This window comes from Nuphar pumila, chromosome 2, assembly GCF_984573655.1.
Source record: "Nuphar pumila chromosome 2, dmNupPumi1.hap1.1, whole genome shotgun sequence".
Lineage (NCBI taxonomy): Eukaryota > Viridiplantae > Streptophyta > Magnoliopsida > Nymphaeales > Nymphaeaceae > Nuphar > Nuphar pumila.
Genome location: NC_143250.1, coordinates 144,387,406 through 144,414,418, shown reverse-complemented (window position 1 = coordinate 144,414,418; position 27,013 = coordinate 144,387,406). Strand labels below are relative to the sequence as shown.

Sequence of the window (27,013 nt, the reverse complement as noted above, 5' to 3'; positions counted from 1 at the left end):
GGAGAATCAATTTGGTTTTATGCCTGGAAGATCAACTATGGAAGCTATACATCTTCTTAGACAACTTATTGAAAGATATAGAGAGAGGAACAAAGATTTGCATATGTTTTTTATTGATTTAGAGAAGGCATACGATAGAGTACCTAGGGACGTTCTCTGGTGGACAATGATGAAGAAAGGTGTTTCTCTCAAGTACATTAGTATAATTAAAGATATGTATGAAGGAGTAGTAACCAATGTCCGCACTTGTGGAGGGGTGTCAACCAATTTTCCGATAACGGTTGGGTTACATCAAGGATCTGCTTTAAGCCCTTTCCTATTTGCGATAGTGATGGATGAGCTTACGAGATCAATTCAAGAAAATGTACCGTGGTGTATGTTGTTTGCTGATGATATTGTTTTGATTGATGAGATTAGAGCTGGGGTTAATGCTAAGTTAGAATTATGGAGACAGACATTGGAAGCTAGAGGTTTTAAGTTGAGTAAGAGTAAGACTGAATATATGGAATGTCGGTTTAGTAAGCAACGAAGTAGTGATGGGAGTGTAGTGAAGCTTGGTGAGCAAGATATACCGGTGAATGATTATTTCAAATATTTGGGATCCATCATTCAAAAGTATGGAGAAATTGATGGAGATGTAAATCATAGGATAAAGGTTGGGTGGATGAAATGGAAAAGTGCTACTGGAGTGCTGTGCGATCGTAGAATGCCATTGCGGTTGAAGGAAAAGTTTTATAGGACGACTATTAGACCCGCTTTACTATATGGTACGGAATGTTGGGCTGCCAAGAGACATCATATTCAAAAAATGAGTGTAGCTGAGATGCGGATGCTCAGATGGATGTGTGGAAATACAATAAAAGATAAGATTCGGAACGAAGAGATACGTAAGAAGGTAGGTGTTGCACCCATTGAAAATAAGATGCGAGAGAATCGTTTACGGTGGTTTGGACATATTCGGCGAAGGCCTAATGATGCTCCAGTTAGAAGGTTGGAGAAATGGGAAAATATATTAGTTAAAAGAGGTCGGGGTAGGCCTAGGAAGACTTGGATGGAGATGATAGGAAAGGATATGAATGCTTTGAACCTCACCGAGGACATGGCTTTGGATAGAAATGATTGGAGGAAAAGGATTCATGTGGAAGACCCAAAATGAATTTCTTTTTGGTTCATATCGCTGACCCCAATTGTTTTGGGATGAAGGCGTAGTTGTTGTTGTATGTTAATAGTAAAAACACACACTTTTTTTTATTGAAAATATTGAAATATATTAAAATTAAAAATATTAAATTAATGGTTGTATGTGTTAATGTCGTATCTGAATGTGTCCTCTTGCATCACCTGGGACACCCACCCAAAATGGTGTGTCCCTGTGTTGAATATCTACTATTCATGTTTGGCTTGCTGAGCCTGTTTTACGAGTTTGAATGAGCTCTTTACGAGACAAACACAAGATGAAACAAGAACCGCTCAGCTTGTTGAATTCACATGAGTAGGTGGTCAATATGAGACTTTGCGGAGACTATGATCAGTGAGTTGTGTACCCATATTGTGTCCTTCGAGTTTAATCTAGGCCCTGAGTTCAACTCAATTGACCATAGCATTGTAACTAAAGTGGGTTGAGCAAATTGAGCTAAGCATTTCACTAAGCTGTAAACGGGTTGGATCATTCTAGATCCAATTGGATTGCTGAATATGCTTGAAAATGGTCAGAAACTTAGCCAGCAACAAGTTGACCTGGTTTGAGTGTTTCCAGCATCATGTGACAAAACCCATATACGTGCATCTCATAAAATGCTGGACCCATTTGGTCAAGGTCATGGAACGGGATCCACTTCGGGCCACTAGGACAATAAACGTTCCCGGGCAATCAGTAACATAGAGCACATTGAACCTCACATGGCTGGCAATATGGGTGAAAAGAGTAGAGTTTGGGTGGCATAGTGGTTGATTCAGGTCTAGATCTGCCTTTTGGAGTGGTAAATCTGAATCTGAAACTAGGTCCAATCTATATAAAAGTGGGATTTGATCCAGAATAAGGTCGAAAAAAGAGTTTCTATGCCAAAACTAAAACAGATTGGATCTGATCCATATTCAAGCACAAATTCAACCGGAAATTATTGATCTGGATCAGACATTTGATCAAGCAAATTCGAATCCAGACCACTTATAAGGCCCTCAAATTTGATCCTGAGCGTCTCCCCCCCCCCCCCCCCCCCCCCACACCCAAAAAAAAGAAGGCAGTTTCTTGCGGGAGGGGTCTTTCCTGCAGTTTGGTTTCACTCATCCACTCATCCCCTATGTGATCCCTCGTCTTTAAACCTCTCTTAAATCTTATGATGCAAGTTGTTTTAATCAAATCTGACCTTAAAGATGGATTCAACATGTCTATTTAATAAAAATTGACATTTGGATTGTATTTTTTTGATGAAAAATATGATTTTTAAATTATAAAATTTTGTGTTTTGTCAACCATTGATTTTTTTACTAAAGTCGTGATTTAAATCTTGTTCTTCATTAAACGAATGATGTAGATTGCATCTGCGGACTCACATTTGTTCAAAACAACTTACATCGATGAAATCCAGAGGAGGAGTACGAAGATAGGGATGATTTAGGGGATGAGCGGAACCGATTTGTCTTTCGTGCGACGCGGCCTTCCCACTGGGCTGCGGGTAACTTGGTTCTTTCATAGGGAAGCAAATTCCCACGCATAGGAGTACATAATAGAAAAAGTATATATATATATATATATATATATATATATATATATATATATATATATATATATATAGAGAGAGAGAGAGAGAGAGAGAGAGAGAGAGAGAGTTGCATTATATATGCAGTCTCAGGTCTCCTCCTTCTCTGCTTCTCTGTTCCTCTCTAGTTGTTGTCCGAGATTGAATGGGAGGCTTTCCTCCTCTATTTCTGTTTGTATGGGGAAGAAGAGGCGAGCTTCCGACCGAGACGCCGAGACCCTTCACCCCAACTACAACGGCGTCTCTTCCTCTTCCATGGGGAAGGAGAGCGGCCGTTACTTCGACGTGTACGGCCCGGAGGTGCTCTCTCTCTCTCTCTCTCTTTGAGTTGATATTGGTGGTTTTCTTGGCTTCTTATTCACTTTACCGTTGGTTGGTGTATGTGGGGATGCTGGAATTCGTATAGATTCTTGGGTCTTCTGATTGAGGGAGAGGGAGTTGCTCTCTCTCTCTCTCTCTCTTTGAGTTGATATTGGCTGGTTTCTTTTTCCGCTTTGCCGTGGATTGGTGTATGCGGGGATGCTGGGATTTGTATAAATTGTTGATTCTTCTGATTGAGGAAGAGGGAGTTTCTCTCTCTCTCTCTCTCATGGAGAGATATTGGTGGTTTTCTTGATTTCTTATTCACTTTATCATCGGTTGGTGTATGTGGGGATATTGGAATTTGTGTAGTTGGTAGGTTTTTGTGATTGGGGGAGAAGGAACTATGTATATGGGTTCTGTTCTGCTTTTTATTCTTTGTGTGTGTGTGTGTGTGGCGGGGGGGGGGGGGGGCGTGTATTTTCTGGTACTCTTTGAGTTTTGGTTGGGGTTGGATTGTAATGTTTTGCTCCCACCTTTTCCGTTTTCTCTTTCTGTTTGATGCTATATACGTGTGTGCTCTCACCCTTTAGATCTCTAGCAACTGAAGCTTCTGAAGATCTCTTAGTTGATGAACTAACAGTCTGAACACCAATATCAGTGTGGTCATCCTTGGGCTTAGTGTCCTCACCATCAGAAGATACTCCTCCAGCTCTTCCACCACCTTTACCACTAAATATGTCTGCAGATTGCTGAGAGACTACAATAACACTGTTCCTGGATGAATAGATTTTAAGATACTTTATCTTAGTCTCTACTACAATCAATGCAGTTAGGATATTGGTAATCGAGGGCAAAAGTGGACAATGCAATATGGAACTCCTCACCCTGTCAAACTCTAGTTGAAGTGCCATAAGAAACTCAATAACCTTAGTTGTTTTCTTGTGCTGATCAAGAAGCTCCAAACAAGTTTGATATGAGGTGCACTTCTCACACCTCTCATATTTGGTTTGACCCTCCATGAATGCAAGTGCATCCCAAACTCTTTCCATATCAGAATAGAATTCCTCAACTGAATTGTTTCCTTGATGCATATCTCTCAATTCTGGAGTGAGCTAGTATTGTCTAGTTCACTTCTCTTTCTTGTAAACTTGTTTGAGATTTGACCATGCTTCTTTACCCTCCTCAAAATTTGAGAGGTTCATAGATATCTTCTGTTCTACTGAACCTAATATCCGAGCTTTTACACATGCATTATTTACTATCCATTCTTCCAATAGTTTCTCATAATCGGTATCTGCAATCTTCGATTTAACTTTGGCCCCATAAAGATAGCCACCCAACCCCTTTCCAACGATTATGACTGTTACTAAATCAACCCAATTATCATAGTTTGTCCCGTCCAACTTCACAATTTGATTTCCTTTTTTCTCCATACCTCACACAACCCCTAAACTACAAAAGTCAATATTCTTTCACACAAAAAACAAATAGCAGCACACACTCCCAAACAACAAACAATGCTGCTTTCCATTACACCACAACTGCTATAGTAACGATGACTGCCAACCACACAAAATTATGCCAACTTCCACAACAAAGTGCTAGGTGACACACCACAACACAAAAAATAATTCAGCTGCCAATCATAACCATCCACAGAAATACCCAAATCTCACAAGCATCCAAAATACTACACTAATAGGCAAAAACAGTTTACTGATCCCCAAAACCAGCAATAGTGATCATAAAGACCAATCAAAACACATGAAAATCAGCCACGGAGGCACTGTATACTGGTTAGTAATCCCTTAACACCATAGATAGGCAACCCACACGCCTTTGGAGACACTAATGAAAATATCACCCAATCAAAGGTGACGTCTAAGAAGTCCTTTAAAAATGATGCACAAAGCTCAACAAAAACCCCAAAATACGATGCAAAACTGATATGCACAGCCTTCTATACAAAAAATGACCAGAATGCATCAAATTAGAGGCCTCAAACACCACCAATAAACTCAAAATAGGCAGTTTTTAAATTCGGAATACTATTCATTGCCTTTGACAGAAAACAGAGGAAAATCCACCAAAATTCGAAAACTAATCCAATGGATGCAATTTTTGATTTATATGACTTCTAAAATCAGCATCTAACAATCTCTACCTCAATCCTCTAAAATCCCCCAATCAAATGGACGTCCAGTGTAGGGCATGCGAAACGAGACTACCTGGAACTGTAGCACGAATGAAGCCTTCTATCACAGATTCATCCTCCCACTGCTCAAATTTAATTTCAATAATGCTCTGATACCATCTTGAATCAAATGTAGAAGAAATCACAAGAGCAATGAAAGGCAATAACTTAGAGAGAACTTCATTAGTTTCATTAGTAAGAAACCCAAAGAAGAAATACACATAAAAGGGGTTCGACCCTCTTGGGCTCACTACACGACAAATTCTGTTGACCCCATAACCACCTGACAATTTACAACATTATCCCTAATAAACAATGATATGTACAAGATCATTAAGAGAGGGGTAGGCCAAAAGACAAGTAATATTATACGTATTATACAGAAGCGTATTATACTATTCAACAGATCTAAACCCAAAGTCTCAATTGCAAAACTTATGAAATTTCAGGAGAATTGATTTTTTTTTTCGAAAAAATGCCACAAAATTTGCAAGTTAGAAAAAATGCCACAAAATTGATTTATTTTGAGATGATTGGAGGAATGTTGGCAATACCTCAAATTTATGGTAAATTCTGAAATTAGTTGAATTTATTGCAACTTTATTTATTGTAATTTAAGAAGTTTAAATTTGGTTGTTGATAATTTATTCTGGTCCAAATAGACATGCACTGGTGGACTCCGTTTTCATTGTTTTACCATATGCAGGGAAAAGCAGAAGCTGTTATCAAGGCTCCAAGTGCTAAGTCAACTTTAAATCTAGAGGTCTATTTATTTTTCTATTGAAGCACATTGCTAATTTTTCCATTATTTTTATCTCTAATACTTATAGTTTAAAATGGTAAGCAGGATGTTCAGGGACTTGTCACCTGGGTCCTTGGAGAAGGTGTCATGCCAGCATGGGTCTTTATAAAAGTAATTTCCTTCACATATTTTTAACACTATAATGTCCTTTTCCACTTCAAGAATGTTGATAGTGAAGGGGTAACTTAGAATAGTATAACCTTATAAACTTGTTTGGCTTTGTTGAAACTTCGTTTTCCTTTAATGATAGTTCATGCTGCCATGCTATTCTTTTTTCCTCCCAAAAATAACAAAATATGCATAGTTATGTTTTTCTTGTAGTGAAAAGATATTTACCTGTTTACCTTTAGGAAATTCAGGTTACACCAGTCGTATTTAAAGGGAATAGCCTTTATCTCTATTCATCTATACATTATTAAGTGTGATATAAGCTTCTGGCGTTGAAGTTGATATCACAAGTAGAACAGATTGTGGATTCAGGATGAGTTGCTCTTATTGGTTAGCATTGATAGAGTTCTAATCCTCTAATGATGTTTAAATTATTTCACACTTCTTCATTGCATTTCTTGGTGCAACCAAACTTACCTAACCAATCTAACTCTAATGTATTTAACATCACGTTGGCACAATACAGATTGACCTCCCCCTATTAGTATGACCACACGTTACAGATGCTAATATTAGGGGTAGTTTAGTCAACATGCATCCTTTCTTGCCTAGACCTGAAGTTTATGATTTCAGAACACTTGAAACTGACTTACAGATATTCAATTCTGAAGGTTATTGAGTTTAGTTAGTAGGTGCATTTGTGGGTGGCTAGAAATGGTTTTAGAAGAGTAGAGAAAGTAAGAAAAGAGAGAGAGAAGAGAGATAAGAGAGAGGGAGGGAAGAAGGGAGAAAGAAAAAGATGAGGACATACTATCACACAACCAAGATCTTTTTAATAGAAAGATTAAAATGATGACATTAATTGTTTTAACCAAGGTTGTAAGTATCGTATCATTACCCATATCGGTCGGGCCCAAAATGAGATACATATCATAAACAACCACATATTTTTTTTCAAAATTTCTAAAAAAATCATAAAAAATCAGAAAAAATAGCAAAAATTCTAAAAAATCATAGCACATGAAACAATAATGAATTACACAAAATAAAACCATAAAATCACATATAAAGAATTTATGTCTCTATGAACTGCATAAGACATCACAAGAACAATGCAAAATATTAAATATCTTGCAATTAAGAACATGCTACAAGAATCATACTTTCATATTACATAAACAAAAATATTATGACAATAGTTGCACTCGATTTTTAATTGGTTTCCTCCCATTACTTGAGTGCCCCATTGCGATGCTGGTTCATCTGATGCCATCTTTGTTGGAGTGTGGAGCCTGATTTCTACCTTGATATAAATCTCTAATTTCTATGAATCTAACTTTGCAGTAAGTTAGTAGGGGTTTGAAGGGGGGCAACACCTCCTGCTCGTAAGGTGGGGATTCAGGGTCGTGTGCCCCTGAGGCAAATTTTTTTTGGAGATTAGTTTTGTAATTTTACTCATAATAGAGATTTTTTTACCTTAATCCACTTCCTTGAGTGAAAAATAGTGGAAATACACTCTTACTTGAGCCTGTAAAAACCCTTTCCCTTGCGCATGGATCGGCCCCCAAATCGCTTTCATGACTCATAGGGTGCGTGGATACCCCTCTAATGACATCTACACAAATGAGAAAGTCGGCCTTCAATAGGTCTTTAAAAAAAAACAAGTTTTGACCCTTTTTAAAGTGCACCAAAGGTGTATTGTACAATACAACACGATACATGTACAATACATATACAATACACTCGTATCGAGTGTATATTGTATTGCTTTGCCCATAGTAACAATACATATCGTACGATACAGTACGATAGTTACGACATTGGTTTTAACCTTTCTAGTAAAGCCTGCATGCATTTCATCCTTTTCGATGTCAGCTCAAAAGTGGACCACTATGAGTCTCTGACTCTCTATAAACATTCTCTCTCAAGTTGGAACAAAGATGTCAACCATCTGAACCAGAGTTACCGGAAACACACATGTATCAGGGGAAGCGCGCTTCCTCGAGACGCGCTTCGGAAGCGCAAAATGCGGCGCTTCCGAAACGCATAGGGAAGCACACGTAAAAAAGAAGAAACGCGTCCCCCTTTAAAGGGGTACACATTTATGAAATATCTATTTTGCCCTTTTTAAAAATGAAATTAACACGTGAAAAACAAGAAACTAAAAGAAAATATTTTTCTGAATAAGGGCAAAATGGATATTTTAAAAAAATCGTGAAAACATAAAAAATGAAGGCTTAGGGTTTTGTTTTTCACCCGACTCCTCTCTTTCCCTCTCTCTCTTTCTCATTTTCGGCCACTGACGACCTCCTCCTTTGTTTACGTCCGACGACCGAAGACCTTCTCGAGCGACGTTGGCAATGTCTCTGTTCAGGTATGTTCTCCTCTCTCATCCACTGACGTCCGACGACCTCTCTCTTTCGATTCGCTCTCCTCTCTCATCCACTAATGTTCGGACGAGTCTGAGACTCTGCGTTTTTGAAATCCATTGACGTCCGACGACCAACTTTTCTTGGTTGCTCCGGATGTGGGTGAACACACAATAATTTTTTATTTCTTTAAACCAGTTCTGATGTCCTCTTCCTGTTTTTTCTTAAGTCTGTCTGAATGTCTCCCATTCAAATTTTTGCAATTTGTCAAAAAGTGGAATCAGCTATGTCACACGGACTCGGCTAAGGAGGTGCCGCACCCGAGTCGACACGTCCCGACACGGGTGCGGCTTCGGACTCGGCCCGGACTCGGTCAACGCCGAGTCGGACTCGGTCAACGAGTCCAGGCCGAGTCCGTCCACATTTTGGACTCGGTCAACTTTGACCGAGTCCAAAAATGTCCCTAAAAAACTAATTTTTTATATTTTTTATTTAAAAAAATATATATAAAAAAGGCACTGTGACTGTGCAGTCTTTGCAGTGTGCACAGTCTTTGCAGTGTGCACTGTGCACAGTCTGTGACTGTGCACAGTGCTGTGCCTGTGCACAGTGCACAGTCACAGTCTGTGACTGTGCACAGACACCTGTGGCATTTAAAAAATAAAATAAAATAAAATTATATATATATATATATTTTTTGCCGAGTCCCCGTGTCCAAAAATTTTAAAATTGTGCCGCACCCGTGTCGCACCCGCACCCGCACCCGCACCCGCACCCATGTGACATAGGGAATCAGTGAGCGTAGTTACCATAGGGTGAGTGGCTTTAGACTCGAATAGGGGCTATCGCCACCTTGTATAGGAATAGTTGTATCACTCCGGGTACACCCCCTGTGATACGGGCGGAACAATGACTGTCTTTGCTGATTCGGGTATCAGTTTTCTGATTTGGGTTTTAGATGAACATAAAAAGATCTAATTTCTTTTAAGGACTTTTGTTGAGATTTTAATTTTGTTTAAATTAGATGTGTTGGTTTAAATGTTGATCTGCTTGTTTCTTGTACTAGGTTCACGTATGATCAAGATTGTTTCTGTTTGAAATAAATTGATTGGCGTTATAGATTTTTAATATGCATCCTTCTAAAATGGGTTCACAGATTCTGAACTTGCTCAAAAATTCTATATGCCTTGATTTTTCCAACCAATTGTCTACAACATTAATCACTTGCTTTTGGTTGGACCTTCATTGGACCTGGGCGGGTCTGGGATCTGATCCAGTTTGGGCAGTTATATTGCTTCTCTAACTCATGAATGAAGAAACTTTAGTAGACGTTTCCTGGAAATGCTTCTCTCGGTGACAAGCATCACAAGAACAATACTTGAGCCCTTTATTACACATGTTGAGCAAAATCTTCCAACCAAAATTTGAAATAATTATGCTAAACCTGTTAAACCATGTGTTCTACAAATGGTTTTCCATATCCTACAGATCATTTGGTTCCCTCTGTTATGTGTGAAACTAGGGGAAGAAGCCACATAAACTTCTTGAAGGTCACTGTGAAGAAAGAAATTTGTTACATAAAGTTGGTTAAGTGGTTTATGTCTTGATGTGTTGTAAGCACAAGAATGACAAAAATGGAATTCAACTTAGCTTTAAAAGTGAAAGTCTCTTGATAATCAACTCTGTAGGTCTGCATGTTGCTCTTTTCAACCAACCTATTGCGATTTAACTTCAGTATGTAGTTACTTCTCACTCCCTTCTTGCTAAGGGTAGGCCGCAAGAACTTTTCTTTCCAAGTGCTTTCATTTCATTGACCATTATATCTTTTCACTATGGAACTTCCAAAGCTTCCTTTACATTCTTTGGGATATGAATGAGATTACTGTTTGCCACAAAACCCTATTAGGTTTAGACAACATATGATAATCAAAGTCATTAGTTTCATTTTGTATGCTTTGCAACTTTTCAACTTTTCAACAGATAGTGCTTCAGGCTGTTCTGATTTTAGGGTTTGATGGTAATTTGTTATAAACACTTTGTGTTTCCTTTATTTATAGTCTTTTCCCTTATTATTTGCAGAATAAACCACTTATCTCAAAAGTAGTGCTGCTATATGTTCCAGGCCTTGATGCACAACTATACATGTCACAGTCCTGTCTACTTGATGGCCTCAAGGACTGTTGTGGAAATCCAATGCCAGTTTTAGCTCTTAGGTGAGTGGCATGAGTTCTCCAATTTGCAAATCACACCACTGCCTGATTTCATTGTATTTGTCGATATCCTGCAATTTTACAATGCACCAGTGGTAGATACAGTGGCTAAAGTTTTCATATTAAATCACCTTCTTTCCGTCACTGACCATTGTTCTTGTGATGCTTGTCACTGAGAGAAGCATTTCCTGGAAACCTCTACTAAAGTTGCTTCATTCATCAGTTTGTATAGCAATATAACTGCCACTTTGGACCTGGGCCATTCAAAATCTTTGACTGGCAATGTTCTCCATTTTCAGTGAAATCATATCATTTCTGTCACAGGATTGGTATACCTCTGAGTTTAAATTCTCTCTTCAGTAGCTGTATGTGAGCTAATCTGTTTCTAATAAGAACACTCATTGAATTGTTCTCAACATGGCAGTTGTATACTAGATGGAATGCAAACAATTGATGCACTTTTGACGTGCAAACAAAAAAGAAAATATCAGGAGATATCTTCAGCTGTTCAGACATCTGAAGAGACTACAAAACTAGGTTTTGCTACTTTATCCCATAGTTACTTAGATATCTATATTTGTTGGTTCTTTTATTGAATATGCACATGATTTTTTGAAAAATTGAACATGTGTCGTGCATATGCTTGTGTCTTGGTTTCAGATGCTTTGATTATTCATCTCATAATTATTGATGATCCACAAACATGCTTGTGCTTGCACACATGCAAAGCTCTCTCTCTATCTCTTGTATGTGTTTGAACACATGTTCATGCATGTGTGCTGGCGCGTGTGCACACATGTTTGGGAGAGAGGTGGAGTGTCGGTGTGCACCTCTGTGTTTGAATTATCTTGCTTGTGAGAGGAAACACATGTTTGTGCATTTTTATGATGTCTGATTAGCTTATCTAAGCTTATGGGAGGCCCGCACCTCTTTTTTTAAATTTTAGTCCTATGCTACAAGAAGTAATGCCTTTATTCCCTTATGTAATTTTTGAAAGTGAACTGTTCTGACCCAATTATCTTGCTGAAGCTACTGTATAAAAAATTTATGGTCCATCTATCTGTATTTCATGTTCAGATACTTTGCCTACTTTAGAAAATCCAAAAGAACCTCCATTTCCAGCTTCATATTACACTCTAACAAACAAAGAGTTGGAAGAAAATGGATATTGTTGTACTCAACCAGGTGACATTGAAGTGGTTTGTTTTTGTTTTCCTTGAATTTTATTCGTATTATTATCTATTTTTCTCATCATGTTCTAATATTATTTCTGTAGGTTTTGTCTCAACCGTTCCTGCCTCCTTAGGTTCCAGATTCTATGACATGCTTGCTGTTGACTGCGAGATGGTAAAAATTGCAACAGTTTTTTTTTTTTCTTTTTTGCCTTTTTTTGTAGGTTTATTACATTTCAATGCTTACTTATTCTTAAGGAATGCTTCCAGGCTTTGCTGGAATTTTTCTTTATGCAAATACAAAAAATATTTTTGACTTAGGGACTGATAACTTGGATGCTGATGATATTGTATGCTTTCTGGTAGCATAGAGATAGTCCTTGCTAGCATGATCTTTATCTTTGGTTAATCTTTCCAGTTTAAATCTCATCAGATATTGAATTTCTGAAAGTATGGATTCTATGCTGTGTAATATCCATATAATAGTTTCTCTTTCTTGATAGCATAATGCTAAGTGCTTGGCCATCATGTTATTTGAACCTTCAGCATGGGTTAGTTCTTCCCGTTTACAATGCATTACTTGAAATTCTTACGGCATCATTTCATCTGTCATGCTTAATATTCTACACGATTTTTTTATTCATCTTTAGGTTCTTTGTTTGCCGGGATGTCTATAAGTGACTATTGGGTTAGATGTTTAAGGAATGCTTATAAGTTTTTTTAATCTCTCTCTGATTGTATTTTGATTGTAATTTTTTGGTGTTTTTGACATCAGTGTGTCACAGTGAATGGCCTAGAACTTACAAGGGTGACACTGGTGGACAAAGAAGGAAAGGTATCTACTCCCTTTTTATTATTGTTACTTGCCAAAAGTTGTTTTTGCATGCACTTCTACAATGGCTAGCAGAAGATATATGGTGCCTATGTAGACTGGAAATTTGAGAGGGAAAAAGCTTCTCTTATTCCTGTTAATCTTATTAAGGAGATAGATGAACCCATTATACATGCCGCATGTTATAATGTGAAAAATAAATGTAGAAATAACGATGAAATGCCCCCAAAATAAATGGAAACACTAAACGCATCTTACTCTGTAATATAGACAAAAGTCTAAAATTATTCCTTACATGACAAGGGTAATATTCTTCAAAAGAAATATGACAAGAGTCACACAAATAAAAGGAGGGATGTAGACGAGTATTTCCACACTCCTCAAAATCTGAATAGTGCAAGAAGCACCATTGAGAGTTTGGAGACAAAGGTTCGGTTCTGTGACATTGAATGAGACTTTGTAGAGAAATCAGCAATCTACTAAAAAAGGTACTTAAGGGAGAGAAACTGTTCAAGCAAGGAACTCTTGTTGGCTTTCGTGCATAACAGCAGTCAACCATTAAAGATTCTGGATTTTGTCATTTTGATCACACTTATTATCATGATAAAGAGTTATAAGTCCAAAAACATGATAACACCTAGGTCAACAAGCAACCAACAAAGCCACTCAATCTTAGAAATAGTTTGGGACATGACCACTCAGTCTTTATAGTTCATTTGGACATAGGCTGCTGATTTTTGTTTTCTTTTTTCCAAGAGAGCAAGGAGTTTCCAAGAAAAGTACAAATACCAATAGTAAAGCTCCTATCATGGGTCGATCCTCCAAATTCTGGACTTGAATATACCCTATTCTCTAAATTAGAAGAATAAAAGGATAACACATAACTCATGGTATCTCAAACATATAAAATGATCCAGCAGTAGCCAAATCGATTAATCTAAGAGCCTTGATCAACTGACTAACAGCATAAACAACATTTGCTATACCTGGTCTTCACATGTTAGATAGATCAATCTCTCAATCAACTTTTTGTACATGATAAGGTTAGTGGAGGATTTTGTCACATGGGTACGGGGACATGGCTATATATATACATATCATTTGTTTGGACTTTGGATCGGGTTGGACCCAATCTATTTTGTATATATATTATATATATTTTGGGGAGATTGGAGGTGTGGATGATATTTTAGGAAGATTGGGGTGTGGATGATTTTTTTTTTAAAGGGAGGGGGCATGAAATTTTATAAAATAAAATGTAAAAGCGGTTGTCCCTTTTTCTTTCTCTCTCAAGGCTTCGACAAGAAGAGGAAGGAGAAGAAGACAAGGCCCAGGTACACCTCCCCCCTCCTCTCTCTCTCTCTCCACCACTTCCTCCTTCGTTTCTTCTTCTTCTTCTCTCTCTATCTCCTTCCCTCTCCTCTCTCCTCCTCCTCTCTCTCCTCCTCTCTCCTCTTCTCTCTCCCTTTTCGGGTAAAAAAATGGCATTTTGGGTTGGGTCCTAGTTGGTCCCGACCCACAATGTACCCGTGCTGTACCTGGTACCCGTACCCAGGCGTGTTGACATGAGTATGGTGGGTCATTAGCCGTGTCGATGTTACATAGAAAATTCTCCATCAGTAGAACAAAGTTTCATGAGAACTTTAGTTGGGGCATCCACTATAGTTTCTTCTACTAACTTCTGTGACGCTAAGGTTAGTGAGAAGTTCTCTATCAGTAGATCAAAGTTTCATGAGAACTTTAATTGGGGCATTAACTATAGTATCTTCTACTTACTGCTCTGGCAATCAAGTCCCTAGCATACTTATGTTGAGACAAGATGTAATCACATCTTGAGTAAGCAATTTCAAGGCTAATATGCTAAAGAATGCTTGAGCTTTCATTTCATAAAGCTCACCAAGTTGCCTTTTAACAGTTTAACTAAACTAATAGTATAATTTTGTGTGAAATGACAAGCACATTGATTATTTAATTTTGAAATTCTATGTTAAATAACTCTTGTAATCCATTAATTATGAAATGCTTATTACGTGATTGACTTTAGCCTTTTGTACATTTCATTAATAACTTTTTGACACCATCTCTTTTAGCTGTGTTGATACTGTTCCATTGGTCACCTGGAACACTTGTAATAGGCATACTTCTGATTTGATGTTTGCTTAAATATTTCTACAATGCAAGTCCAGTGTTAATTACAAACTCTATAGCTGCTTCAGTTTCTATATTCTTCTGCTTGTCCTTTTCAAGTATTAGCATAATAAATCTATATGCTATTTGTCTTCTGATCTATTGTTTATAAATTGCTAATTTTACCCTATTTATCTTGCAGGTGGTGCTTGATAAGTTGGTTAAGCCTTCTAATAATATTGTTGATTACAACACAAGGTAATGTAAGAAATAGAAGTATTCATCTTTATTCAATGCTTGTTTAAGAGACAATTGGTATTTCTGAATAATTGTGGAGGCAGTTTGCATAATAAATCTTCCTATCTCTGTTTAGGCAGTCACACTTTTCTAACTTACACATGCCCGATTTCTGGATTTCATTGACACTTTGTCATATTACATGTATCATGCATAAAACATGAATGGAACTCATGTCCGAGATGATAATTATTTGTCAAGCCGATCCCCCCGCCCTAAGAACACAAATAGATGTTTTGTTTGTAAAGATGACTGAATAAGGGGCATTGATGTGACACGGTAAAAGATAAGTTGATTTTCTTCTTACCACTCTCAGATTAGGAAAGAGTGGTTTGTGCACAAATGCACCCTAAAAATAAATTACATAAATCCTCATGACTGAAAATCTCTTGTCAACCAATATATGATTAAGTTGTAATATGCATAGTAATTGATTGTTTTCCTTTGCAGTTTTTTGGTATTTATTTTTCAAAGTTTTGTGTTCATGCACCATTGCATCATTGTGACTTTCTTCCAAATTGTGCAGGTTTAGTGGAATTACTTGTGAAATGCTCAATGCTGTAACCACCACTCTACAAGATATTCAGGTTAACTCAGGTCACTTGAATATTTTTTATTCTGTCAATCTTATGATAGTTTTTATGTATGATATGGTGGCATCACATGAGAAGTATCTCAGCTAATGTGTGCTATTTCCTTTGCTTGCCCATTATCAGGAAGAGTTTCTAAAACTTGTTTACAAGGAAACCATCCTCGTTGGTCACTCATTGGAGAATGACCTTTTAGCATTGAAGATCTCACATAAGCTTGTGATTGATACAGCCATCCTATACAAGCATCATCGTGGTGCCCATTTTAAACCAGCTTTACGAGTTCTTGCAAGGAAGTTTCTTTCTCAAGAGATTCAAAATTCTACAACCGGGCATGATAGTGTGGAGGATGCAAGAGCTGCAATGGACTTGGTATTACTGAAGATTATACATGGTAGTTTCTTTGTTTTGACTGATGTTATAATTCTGTTATTTCCTAAATTGGATTGAACTATTCTAAAAGAGGCATTCATAAATAATGAACGTTTGGTGTTGACAATGCAATTAATTTTACACCATGCTATTTTTGAAAAAGAAAAACTGTAGGTAGCCTAAAGAAACAGCTTATCTTGTTCAAACTTGATTGCTGATCTGTACCATAAAATCTTTGATGTGTGTTTCAGCTAAACCCTTTCTTTTCAATATGTAACATAATAAGCTTTGATCTTCATGATAGGTCCTGAATTGGGTTCTCCAAGCCCGTTCTTGAGGAAGAAATTGGTCTCACTTTTGAGTGAAAATGGCCAGTCTTGTTCTCTAGTTGACAACATATCTGTTTTGAAACGCTATGCGATTGGACCATGCCATGCGATCCCAGTGTCTTCTGATGAAGATGCTCTTGAAAAAGTAAAAAAAGAGGTTCGTACTATCAATATTATTATTATTAATTTTCAAAACTTTGGTTGTACATGTATTCTCATTTTCTATTATTGCAATCACTGTGTATATTTCATCTTGCATTGCAGGTAAAGAGTGAGAAAGTTAATTTTGTTTGGGCCCAATTCTCAGAGTTGAATTCACATTTTCTAATGCAAGCAAAGGACAGAGAAAAGCTAGGTGAACAAATTGCAGAGATGATCTCTTTACTGACCTGCAATGGCAACTCTGGAGAAAGAAACTCAGTCAAAAGTTCCATAACACCTGAACTAGAGGGCATATTAACCCGCTTGGATGCCAGGATCCAAAGTCTTTATGCGACATTACCGACTAATTCTATGTTTATTCTGTCAACTGGTCATGGCAATATTGCCATTGTCCAAAGGTAATTCATGCCATCAAGTTAAGTTTGATTTGTTTTTTGTTTTTACTGTTTTAAATTTGTGCCATATGGTTTATTAGTCTTCTTGCAAAGGTATCCAATTGTGGCTTACAGTAGTGACTCATATTACCATGCTGCAGTTTCATCAAGTAATTATTTCTCTGCATCTTCCATTTTGATGGCTATTATAGGTAAGGGGGATCAAGTTGTTGGTTATAATGTCTGAATATTTTTGCATACTTGTAACCAGATCAATGCTTTTGCGTTTTTTGAGGGAAGGGGTTATCTTCATAATTTATCCTTTTCAGAAGGTAAATGACAAAAGGATGAAGGGTGGCCTATTTAAAGAGACTGAAATTGAATATGCAATACACAGCATAGTCATACATAAGTGGAACTTGTTTGTGTGGAATAAAACAGGCCATACTGTTCATGTGGTATATCATATTGTTTATGTATAGCTTGCATTATTAGATCAGGTGATATAGCTGAAGTAAAAAAATAGAGATATATTACGAGGAAGAAGAGAAGAGAGAGGAGAAGAAAGAAAGAGGGGCAAAAAGGAAGAAGAGAGCTCACTTACCAAGAACGGTTGGGTACAAACTTCATGCTCAACAACTGCAACATTGACATATAACCCTAGTACAGAAATGGTTGGGCCCTTACACTTACACTCTATGCGTTCACTGTCACTAATACAAGGGTTGATCTACATGATCATCGAGAACATAAGACAGGAGCGACAATCAAACAACATAAAAATTACTATAGGCTAATTGATCTTCAACATTTGTGAAGTAATTTTATTTGGCAAATTGCTGTCCTTTTCTGTATATTTTGGAACCATATCAATATTGGGTTCTGCCATTTCCTTGCAAGCATCAAGTGATCTTCAGCTTCATTTTTTATATGCTTTTTCAATCTCAAATGACAATACTCATCACCCGTTTGGAGGTCCTTTTGTTTTGGTTAGGGTTTTTTTCTGAGAAAATTCTAGGGGGGAAACCATAGTTCTTGTTGACCAGGTATTGGGGAAGATCACTTTACATAGATCACGTGTTTGATATGAAAAGAATGACTAAAATATCTCTATGACTAGGAAACTATAAAATAAGCACATATGTACCTAAACTGTTCCTTGACTGTGTGGAAGGAAAACAAGGATCAGGAGGCCTTGAGGCTGGTAGCATTCATGGTAGTTTGTATGATGACCACTGATTTCATGCATAGAGAACATAATTCAAATGACTAAATTAGAAGCCTGTACATTTGAAAGGGACAAGGGAAAGGTTAAGCTAAAATCAAAACTGATGAACTTCATGCCCTTTTTTGCCTGTGGTGTTTGATTCAGCTTTCTGCAATATCAACTTCCAGTTGAATGCCATGGCAGTGATGGGTGATGGGGTAGTGAGGAATTGCTACCATATGAAGGGGGCAGGTGTACAAATGGTCCAACATAGAATCCATAGGACAATCTGGATGGGTGGTGTGAATATGCTTGACAGTACCAGTCTGTTAGCTTAATTGGAAGGAAAATGATTCATGATTGCATGGTCATGATGGAAAGGAATATCCCATAATTTTTGCTGCCACATGAACTTGCAGAGATAACTATGCCAAGAATTTTCATATTTTAGTTTCTTGAATTCACTCACATTGCATGCATGGCCTGTGTCACATAGACATGGAGACACACGAGAGTTGTGTAAAACTAGGACACACTGATAAGGCTAAGATATATATATTCAAAATTCTTAAAGCAATAAATCATGAATACAGTTTTCAGTGCAAATTCTAAATAATTACAATTATAAATATTGATTGTAACCAAGTTGAAAGCTCACATGACATGTAATCAATGACAAACTTTAAGATAAAAATCATGCACAAAATGAACAATTGAAATAAAAAAAAATGGATGAGCTTAGGGACATGTTGACTGTGTCCAATAGGTTTGACTGTATCCATGAATTGTCATGGTGTGTCCAGTATCGTGTCAGCAATAGGCGTGCTAAGTGTGCTGTGATGGTGCATGGCAGGCTTATGTTGATTGTTTGACCTTTGAAAATATTCAGTCACCATGTAACTTCTCTACTTGGAATCTGGCAACTTAAGGTTGCTTAAGATTGGTTTCATGTAGAATTCTTTACTCATCATTACTGGAGCCGGTGCCTAATTATTCAGTGAATGTCTCATCACATGGTAATCTTATTACACACATCAGTGATGGTTGTGGAGGTATAAAGATTTGTGAGCTTGATGAATTTTTGGGGTGATTGATCATCATTAATATGTCTATTTTTGGGATAGGAGCCTTCCATGGTAAGAGGTGCTTTAAAGTGTACTAGATCACTAGATCTAGCTATTCCAGGGTGTGAGAAGGAAATAGCTATAAACACTCATCAAAACCGTATGATAAGGGTGATAAAGTGTTAGTGAGGTATATTGCTCAAGTTGATCAGGCTATCATACTTCACTACTGGATTGCTTAATAGTATTTATATTGTTAGTGGCATGCAATCATCCTTTCATATAAGAGGATTTGGATTTAATGACGTTCATTACTCTAATATTCAAAGAGCTAAGATAAAGCATTCTAAGAACAATGGAAGTTCAAAAGGAGTATCCTTAACAAGTTTTGGCTGTGATCTGATTAAATGAACTTTCATGGCTAATCAAAAGAGGTGGACTTTAGTGTTGGATTTTGTTCAACAGAGTTTGATTGTTATCTTGATTGAAGATGTAACCAGTGTTGTAAGTATCATACCATATTGTATGGTACGGTATAATACAATACATATCGTTACTTTTGGGCAGTGGCGCAAAAAGCGCGCCTTGCCTCAAAGCGAGGGGCTTTAAGCCTTGAGGCGCACGTACAAAGCGCAAAAGCCCCGAGGCGTGCACCTCATACGCCTTGAGGCGCACGCCTCACGCTGATGCGTACACCTTAAGTTTTCATGGTCAAATGAGGGTCAAAGCCCTCATTTGACCATAAAATAGGGTTTCGGCTAGGTTAAAAAGCAATTTTAACCTAGTTCCTCCTTCACGCACGCTCTCCCTCTCCTCTCCCACTCGCTCTCCCTCTCTTCACGCTCCTCCTTCGCCACCGTCGTCACCACTTCCACAAGAGCATCCAAAGGCTCCTTTATTTGCTGTGGCCACAAGCATTGGTGCCAATGTTATGGTATTTTTCCAATTTTTATATTCTTAATCTGAAGCTTTTGAAAATCAGTTATAATGTTGATAATTCAAACATTGTCATGGCCTCTTTTATTCCTTAAATTCAACAACACCTTTGCTCACTCCTCTCTAATCTTTGTCATGTATAGAAAGAATACCATTTCATTAAATAGCTAAAGCAGCTGAGAGGTATGGCATTCTCATGAAGTCAAAATCTGAATAGTGGATGTCTACTTTACTACAATATGAACTGATCATGACCATTCCTTGCAGTAATTTATGCTGACATGTGTATGGTTCCTCATACTGCAAAAGGTTAAATCAACCTTCTGTTTTCGTCATGGTTGTGCTTCCAGTCAAGAATACTTGAATATGAGTATCTTCTGATCCATTCACCTTTCTTTTTCCTTTCTTTCTGGTATCAAATCACACAGAAGGTAGGCATTGATTTGCTTGCAGAGTTTGAAAATTCATTTTTTTTCTCGTCTTTATTTCCCTTCTATACCACATTTTCCTTGCCTATTGTTGGAACATGTTTGTGCTTTTATGATTGATTCTTGGCTTCATTTCCTAGTTCCACTTTCTATTACTCTGTTTCAGAGCATTTTTTATTTATTTATAATTTTAGATATTTTTTATAGTTTTTTAAGTTAATTTTTTTGAGGCTTACGCTTTACGCCTCGAGGCTTACGCTTTGCCTCAGATTTTGGTGGAGCACCTCGCTACGCCTCAACGCTTTTCACAACATTGCTTTTGGGTTTTGCGATATGATTTGTACCAGTATCAGGTGTATCGTAGGATACACTCCTGTAGCGTGCCGTATTGTATGAAACATCTTCGGTGCATTTTAAAAAGGCCGAAAGTTATTTTTTTTATTTTTGGTTTTAAATACCTTTTGAGGCCGACTTCTTCATTTGTTTAGAGGCCATTAGAAGTGCATTTTCACCTTTTTTCACCAAAAGAAGTGAGTTAAGGTAAAAAAAATGCATTTCCACCATTTTTTCACTCAAGAAAATGTGTTACGGCAAAAAGTCTTTATTATGAGTAAAATTACAAAGCTACTCCCCTAAAAATTAAAGATTTATATCAAGGTAGAAATCAGGCTCCACACTCCAACAAAGATATCATAAAATGATTCGGCATGTCAATGAGACACTCAAGTAATGAGTGAAAACCGATTGAAAATCGAGTGCAACTATTGCCATAATATTTTTGTTTATGTAATATGAAAAGTTTGAGTCTTGTGGCATGTTCTTAATTGCAAGATATTTAATATTTTGCTTTGTTCTTGTGAAATATGCATAAAATATTATCTATGATTCTATATTAGTTGATGTTTGATGATGTGTTATGCGGCTTATAGGGACAAATGCTTCATATGTGATTTTATGGTTGTATTTTGTGCAATTCATCACTGGTTTATGTGATGATTTTTTTTTATATTTTTTGCTTTTTTTTTTACATTTCTTGATTTTTTTGGTTTCTTGGATTTTTTGAAAATTTTTTATTAAAAATTTATGATACGATATGGTGTTACTTTGGGGCCGACCAATATGGGTAACAATACGATACTTACAACCTTGGATGTAACTATAAAGAATCTTAATGCAAAATCGTTTTTTATAGGATTATTTGATGATACTAAACCCCAGAATTACTTGGGAGAAATTGAATTTTTTTTGTTTAAATTAAGAGAGAGAGAGAGAGAGAGAGAGAGAGAGAGAGAGAGAGAGAGAGAGAGAGAGAGAGATCTTACTGTCATTAAAGTGTTTCAAGATTGGCACTTGTATCTTTCCATGAAGTCGGGATTCATGATTTTCAAATTTGTGATCCAGTAGCTGATTATTGTAAAATATATGTTTTTTCTTTTTCTTTTTGTAGTATGGTCGGATGTCCTTTAATGATTCAATAAAAGATACTGAATATTCTTTCTAAAAAAAGGATACTGAGTATGGTATTTAAATTTTTACAGATTGCGGCAAATGCTTCGTGAGAATAGTGACCACACAATCTGTCGTGAAAATTTGACAAAGGTTTTGTCCGAACTTCAAGCCCAAGCAGAAGTTGCACTTTGTTTTGTATCTGTGAAACACTAATTATTTGGTTCATTAGTCTTTATTGCATTCTTTTGATTCTTTATGTAATTGCGTAGAATTTTCAATCTAGCATTCGTGATATATATATATATAGGAAACAGGGTAATGCCGAACAACGTTACCTTCAAATGAGATCGGACGCTGAAGCACATCTGATTTTGCACGAAAAGGGGAATTAGCGCAGCTGCTGACCGCCAGTAATGCCTTGGGGGCCTTTAGTGGCGCGTGACTGCTATTAAAGGCTCTTTTTTCACATGTTTAGTGCACACCACTGCACGATCAGCGGGGTGTGCACGTCTGATTTGAATCGAACAGAAATGGGTGTTTGATGAAACCTCTCTCTTTTGCTATATATATATATATATATATATATATATATATATATATATATATATATATATATATATATATATATATACACACACACTTACCTTGACAGCTATCTCTTTTTTGACGAGGTCCAACCTAGACTGAGCCTATATATATTGGCTATTAATAAGGGTAATTAACTAATGAATAGAAATCACTCTTTTCTTCAAAAATTTTCAATTTTTTTGTAGATCAAATGTTACGGATGTGATCTACATGGTTTATTCGGTAGGAAACACTTTTTGAATAATGTGATTATGACAAGTAATTAGGTTTTTTAAAGGGGTCCAAAAATGAACTTCCCACAATGTGCCAAAATTTCATAACTCAGAAAAATCACATTTTTACATTAGAAAGGCACTATCCAATGCTTGATCCTTGGCAAACAAACTATGTTGAACACATCTACGTGGTTAGATTGAGTCAATACAACTTGCACTTATGATTTCTATGTCATTAGTTTCTTACCTTCATTAGTAGCAAATATTTTCACACACATATATATATATATATATATATATATATATATATATATATATATATAGTTAGTTAGTTAGTTAGTTAGATTGGGTCAATACAACTTGCACTGATTTCTAGCTCATTAGTTTCTTACCTTCATTAGTAGGTGCTCTAGAAGCACCACTTGTTAGAAATCATGGGTGTAGGTTGCATCTTCTCAATCGTTCCCTGTAGCTTATTTGATAGGAATTATGTCATGTTTTTTGGAATGAAAAATAGAACTTTTTAAGTAATGAAATTTTGGTTCATTGTGGGCCGTTATTTTTGAAGGTCTTAAAAAACTTGCATGTATGTCACAATCCAAAACTTGTTTTCTACTAAGAAATGCTTGTAGACCATATCTAGGGGTTTTGATTGACAAAAAAAACACTTAAGAATTATGCAATGTTACCATTTCTACCAAGTGGGTGTAGGTGTTTCATATATTCTGCATGCAAGTACTCTCACATAGTAGAAATCAAGGTTGTTAAATGCGATGATGCGAAGCAAGGCGTTGAGCCTGCGCTTCACCCTGAGGCGTACGCCTCTCACAACATAAGTCTCAATAAAACCGAGTTTGAACCTGCAGAACGCCTCGCTTCGCCTCAATACCTTCAGCGTGCGCCTCACCTCTGAGGCGTACGCTTCAGGTACTGAGGCGTACGCCTCTAACATCACTGGTAGAACTCATAGTTATAGGTTGCATCTTCTCAATCAGACCTTATAAATGTACTTAACATAGTTTATTTGATATAAAGGATAATGCTTTTTTGACATAAAAATAGGTTTTTTTAAGTTATGAAATTTTGATACATTGTGAGCCATTGATTTTTGAAGATCTTAAAAAATCTACATGTATGGTATAATCACATGATCCAAAACTTGTTTTACGCTAAATAATGATTGTAGATAGTATCTATAGGGTATGATCAATGAAAAAATCTCATTTTTTTGAAAATTTGAAGCTTCTCGTAGGTGCTCCAAGATCTCTCTCTCTCTCTCTCTCTCTATATATATATATATATATATATATATATATATATATATATATATATATATATATATATATATATATATATATATATATATAGAGAGAGAGAGAGAGAGAGAGAGAGAGAGAGAGAGAGATTTTCTTTCCGTGTAATGTATAATGCAAGTGTTCCACTGGTTGTGATTATTCCATTTGGTTAATTTGTGTTTCATAAACACATGATTATTCAATTGTTTATATTTTGGTGAGCGTGCACTGTGCTTGTTAATTTACATGGTCATGTGGATTTCTTTTTGTTGGATATCCAAGTTCCAAAATCCCTTGGTATTGTTGAAAAATTGTCATGAAATTACAGTGTGGTCCTAATGGTTCCTTTATCATCACTGTGACTCGCATCAGGTACGAATTTGTTGGTCCAGAGTGCTCTATTAATGACAATTTGATGGTCCAAATTTCGCTGCCATTTGTTTTCACTACAACATGCTATTTCTGTGATCCAAGTTGTGTGGGCGCCATAAAGATGAGCTTCTGCTTTGGATCAGCTGAATATTTATGAGGATAAGTACAATGGTTTAGGTTTGAGCTGTTTCAACCAGGGTTACTGGAAATGCTATAAGAGGATGAGAAATGCGTTTCTTGGAAAACCATTTCTGAAATGTTTGGGAAGCACCAAAAAATTTATGCGAAACACCTTTCTCATTCTACCGGAAACATGTTTCTTGTACTATGGAAACATGTTTCTCATATTTGGGAAATTCATTTCCCATGTGTTATCCATGTTTCTCATATGTTTTTTCACGTTTTCCAATCATTTTTCAGTTTGTTTCCCTATTCTTTTTTTGTTTCACATGTGCCTAAAAATGTTGGGGTTTTTGTCTCAAAATTATTGGGGTAGAACTTAGATTTGCCTATTCATTTTCTTACATTACATAAGTTTGTGAGTTTTATCATTTTTTTCAATAGTTTAGGTGATTACCTCATATCTATTGCAGTAGTGTTGGATGCATCCACTTTTAGTTTATGGTTTCCATTATGAGAATTCTCTCGATCATGAGTTGCTTGTTTTGGAACCCTTGGTCAGGTACTCTTTAAATAATACACCCCTGAAGTAGCATTGTTGATGCAGTGAGAGCTCGAGTACTACGAGTCGAGTAATTAAGATGAAACAAAGAATTATATATACAATTTGAGAATTGTTATCATTTGTTGATATTTCATCTCGTGTAAATCCTATCACGGATACTTAGTTGATGAATTGTGAGATTTATACAGTTGCATTATTATCATATATGGACATGACGTTGAATGAATCATGTTGTCTATATATTATGAATGCTTGTTTGAAATTGTGACCAACATATAAAATTTAATATTTTAGAATATATAAGCTTTATGTTGTATTATATCTTATTAGCTCGAAGGAGACTGACTTTGTTTTATGGGGAATCATGGACCATATTCAGACTTTCAATAGAAATGGTTGTTGGCAGATTTTAATAAAGATACAATCTAGTTCTTTAGAATGAGATTAAATAACCTAAATTTTACCTTAAGAATTTTGAGTCGATAAAATATCACCTTTCCTTCCTGTTTTAATATTCACATACAATGTTGATGTAACCAATTCATGAAAGTGAACTAGGATCGAGGCAACGAGCACTAGAGGGGGGGTAAATAGTGCTTTTAAAAATTGTCTGCGGAATATAGAAGGATTTTGCAATTTGAAAAGCAAACACACAAAGAACACAAGATTTTATCCTGGTTCGGTCTATCCCGACCTACATCCAGTCCCCAAGCAAAACCCGCTTGAGATTTTCACTATCAACCTTGTTAACTACAAGATCACACAGAACAAAACCGGTCTCACTTTCAGTAACAACCCTACTGAAAGCAAACAACTCATTTAAACCAAGGAGTCCTTCTTTTTACAGAAAATAAGTAACAACTTACAATATAACCTATGAGCCTTTCTTTTGAATGCGAATGAGATGCAATTGGCTTTTGAGGTTGTTGAAATACTCTACTCACGAATTCGCTATCTCTCAAAGGGATTTGAGTGAAAAACTGAAGTGAAAATATCAAGTGAGTGAGAAAAAAAATACTTGAATGAATAAGAGTGAAAAACAAGAAGTAAATGATTCAAATCGATTGAATTCATGTTGTTTTGAGTGTAAAATGCACTTATATTTATAGTTGAAAGATTCCATATGTTGAGAGTATGAAAGGGTGTCAAAACAGTCCATTTTGAATGATCAAAACGCTTGAAAAATGAAAAGACACGCCTTTTTGAAGTTCCAGGAAAATGGCAAAATTAGTCGACTGAAACATCAGTTAGTCGACTAATAGTTAGTTATTAGTAGACTGACAGTTATCATCGGTCGACTGATCTGTTAATCGAGCCGTTTGAAAATCTGAACTTAGTCGACTAGAGAAAAATTAGTCGACTGATAATATCATCAGTAGACTGAAAAACCTTTTAGTCGATTGTTGCTAAAATCTTCTGAAAAACAAATATTCAGTTCGGTCGACTGATAAAAGCATTAGTCGACTGCTGCTAAAATTTCAGAAAACACATGTTCTGTTCAGTCGACTGATAAAACCATTAGTCGACTAATTTGACAAAAATGACTTTTTAGAAAATATGACACGAAAGGATTAGTCGACTGGTAAGTCTATTGGTCGACTAATAAACATGAAAATTTAAGAAAAGAGTTTTCGAAAAAGATTTTCATGAGGGGTTCTTTTAGAAAAGATTTTCTAAAGATTTTTAAGGTGAAATGCAACCTAAATATGCACTCTAAGTAAAGCTCTTACAAGAATCTAAGACTTTTAATGATTTAAACATTTGCACACTAGTC

The 27,013-nt window shown here is 36.4% G+C and overlaps 1 protein-coding gene across 3 annotated transcripts; it reads left to right on the top strand.

Annotated features, from left to right (window-relative positions):
* Positions 1–2,806: 2,806 nt before the first annotated feature.
* LOC149847443 (small RNA degrading nuclease 5-like) lies at positions 2,807–22,382 on the top strand. 3 transcript variants are annotated; one of them, XR_016430383.1, is made up of 15 exons: positions 2,824–3,059; positions 5,963–6,019; positions 6,104–6,169; positions 10,615–10,748; positions 11,170–11,282; positions 11,823–11,930; positions 12,022–12,092; positions 12,693–12,752; positions 15,079–15,134; positions 15,700–15,760; positions 15,890–16,157; positions 16,440–16,621; positions 16,729–17,024; positions 19,332–19,461; positions 22,174–22,382. XR_016430383.1 is itself a non-coding variant. In XM_089997026.1 (14 exons), exons 1-14 carry the CDS (start codon positions 2,841–2,843, stop codon positions 22,295–22,297), a joined length of 1,815 nt encoding a protein of 604 aa, XP_089853152.1. In that variant the 5' UTR covers positions 2,807–2,840; the 3' UTR covers positions 22,298–22,382. The 3 variants fall into 3 exon arrangements, 2 of the variants coding, with proteins under 2 accessions (XP_089853152.1, XP_089853153.1); XM_089997026.1 differs by lacking the exon at positions 19,332–19,461 and having other exon boundaries at positions 2,807–3,059; XM_089997027.1 differs by lacking the exons at positions 11,823–11,930; positions 19,332–19,461 and having other exon boundaries at positions 2,858–3,059.
* Positions 22,383–27,013: the final 4,631 nt, after the last annotated feature.

What these genes read in the sequence shown, in the direction of transcription:
- LOC149847443 (XM_089997026.1), top strand. Translation starts at nt 2,841, where the DNA reads ATGCAGTCTCAGGTCTCCTCCTTCTCTGCTTCTCTGTTCCTCTCTAGT. An exon ending in TGAAGAGACTACAAAACTAG is followed by an intron (nt 11,283 to 11,822) that starts GTTTTGCTACTT and finishes TTTCATGTTCAG; the next exon opens with ATACTTTGCCTACTTTAGAA. An exon ending in CCACTCTACAAGATATTCAG is followed by an intron (nt 15,761 to 15,889) that starts GTTAACTCAGGT and finishes GCCCATTATCAG; the next exon opens with GAAGAGTTTCTAAAACTTGT.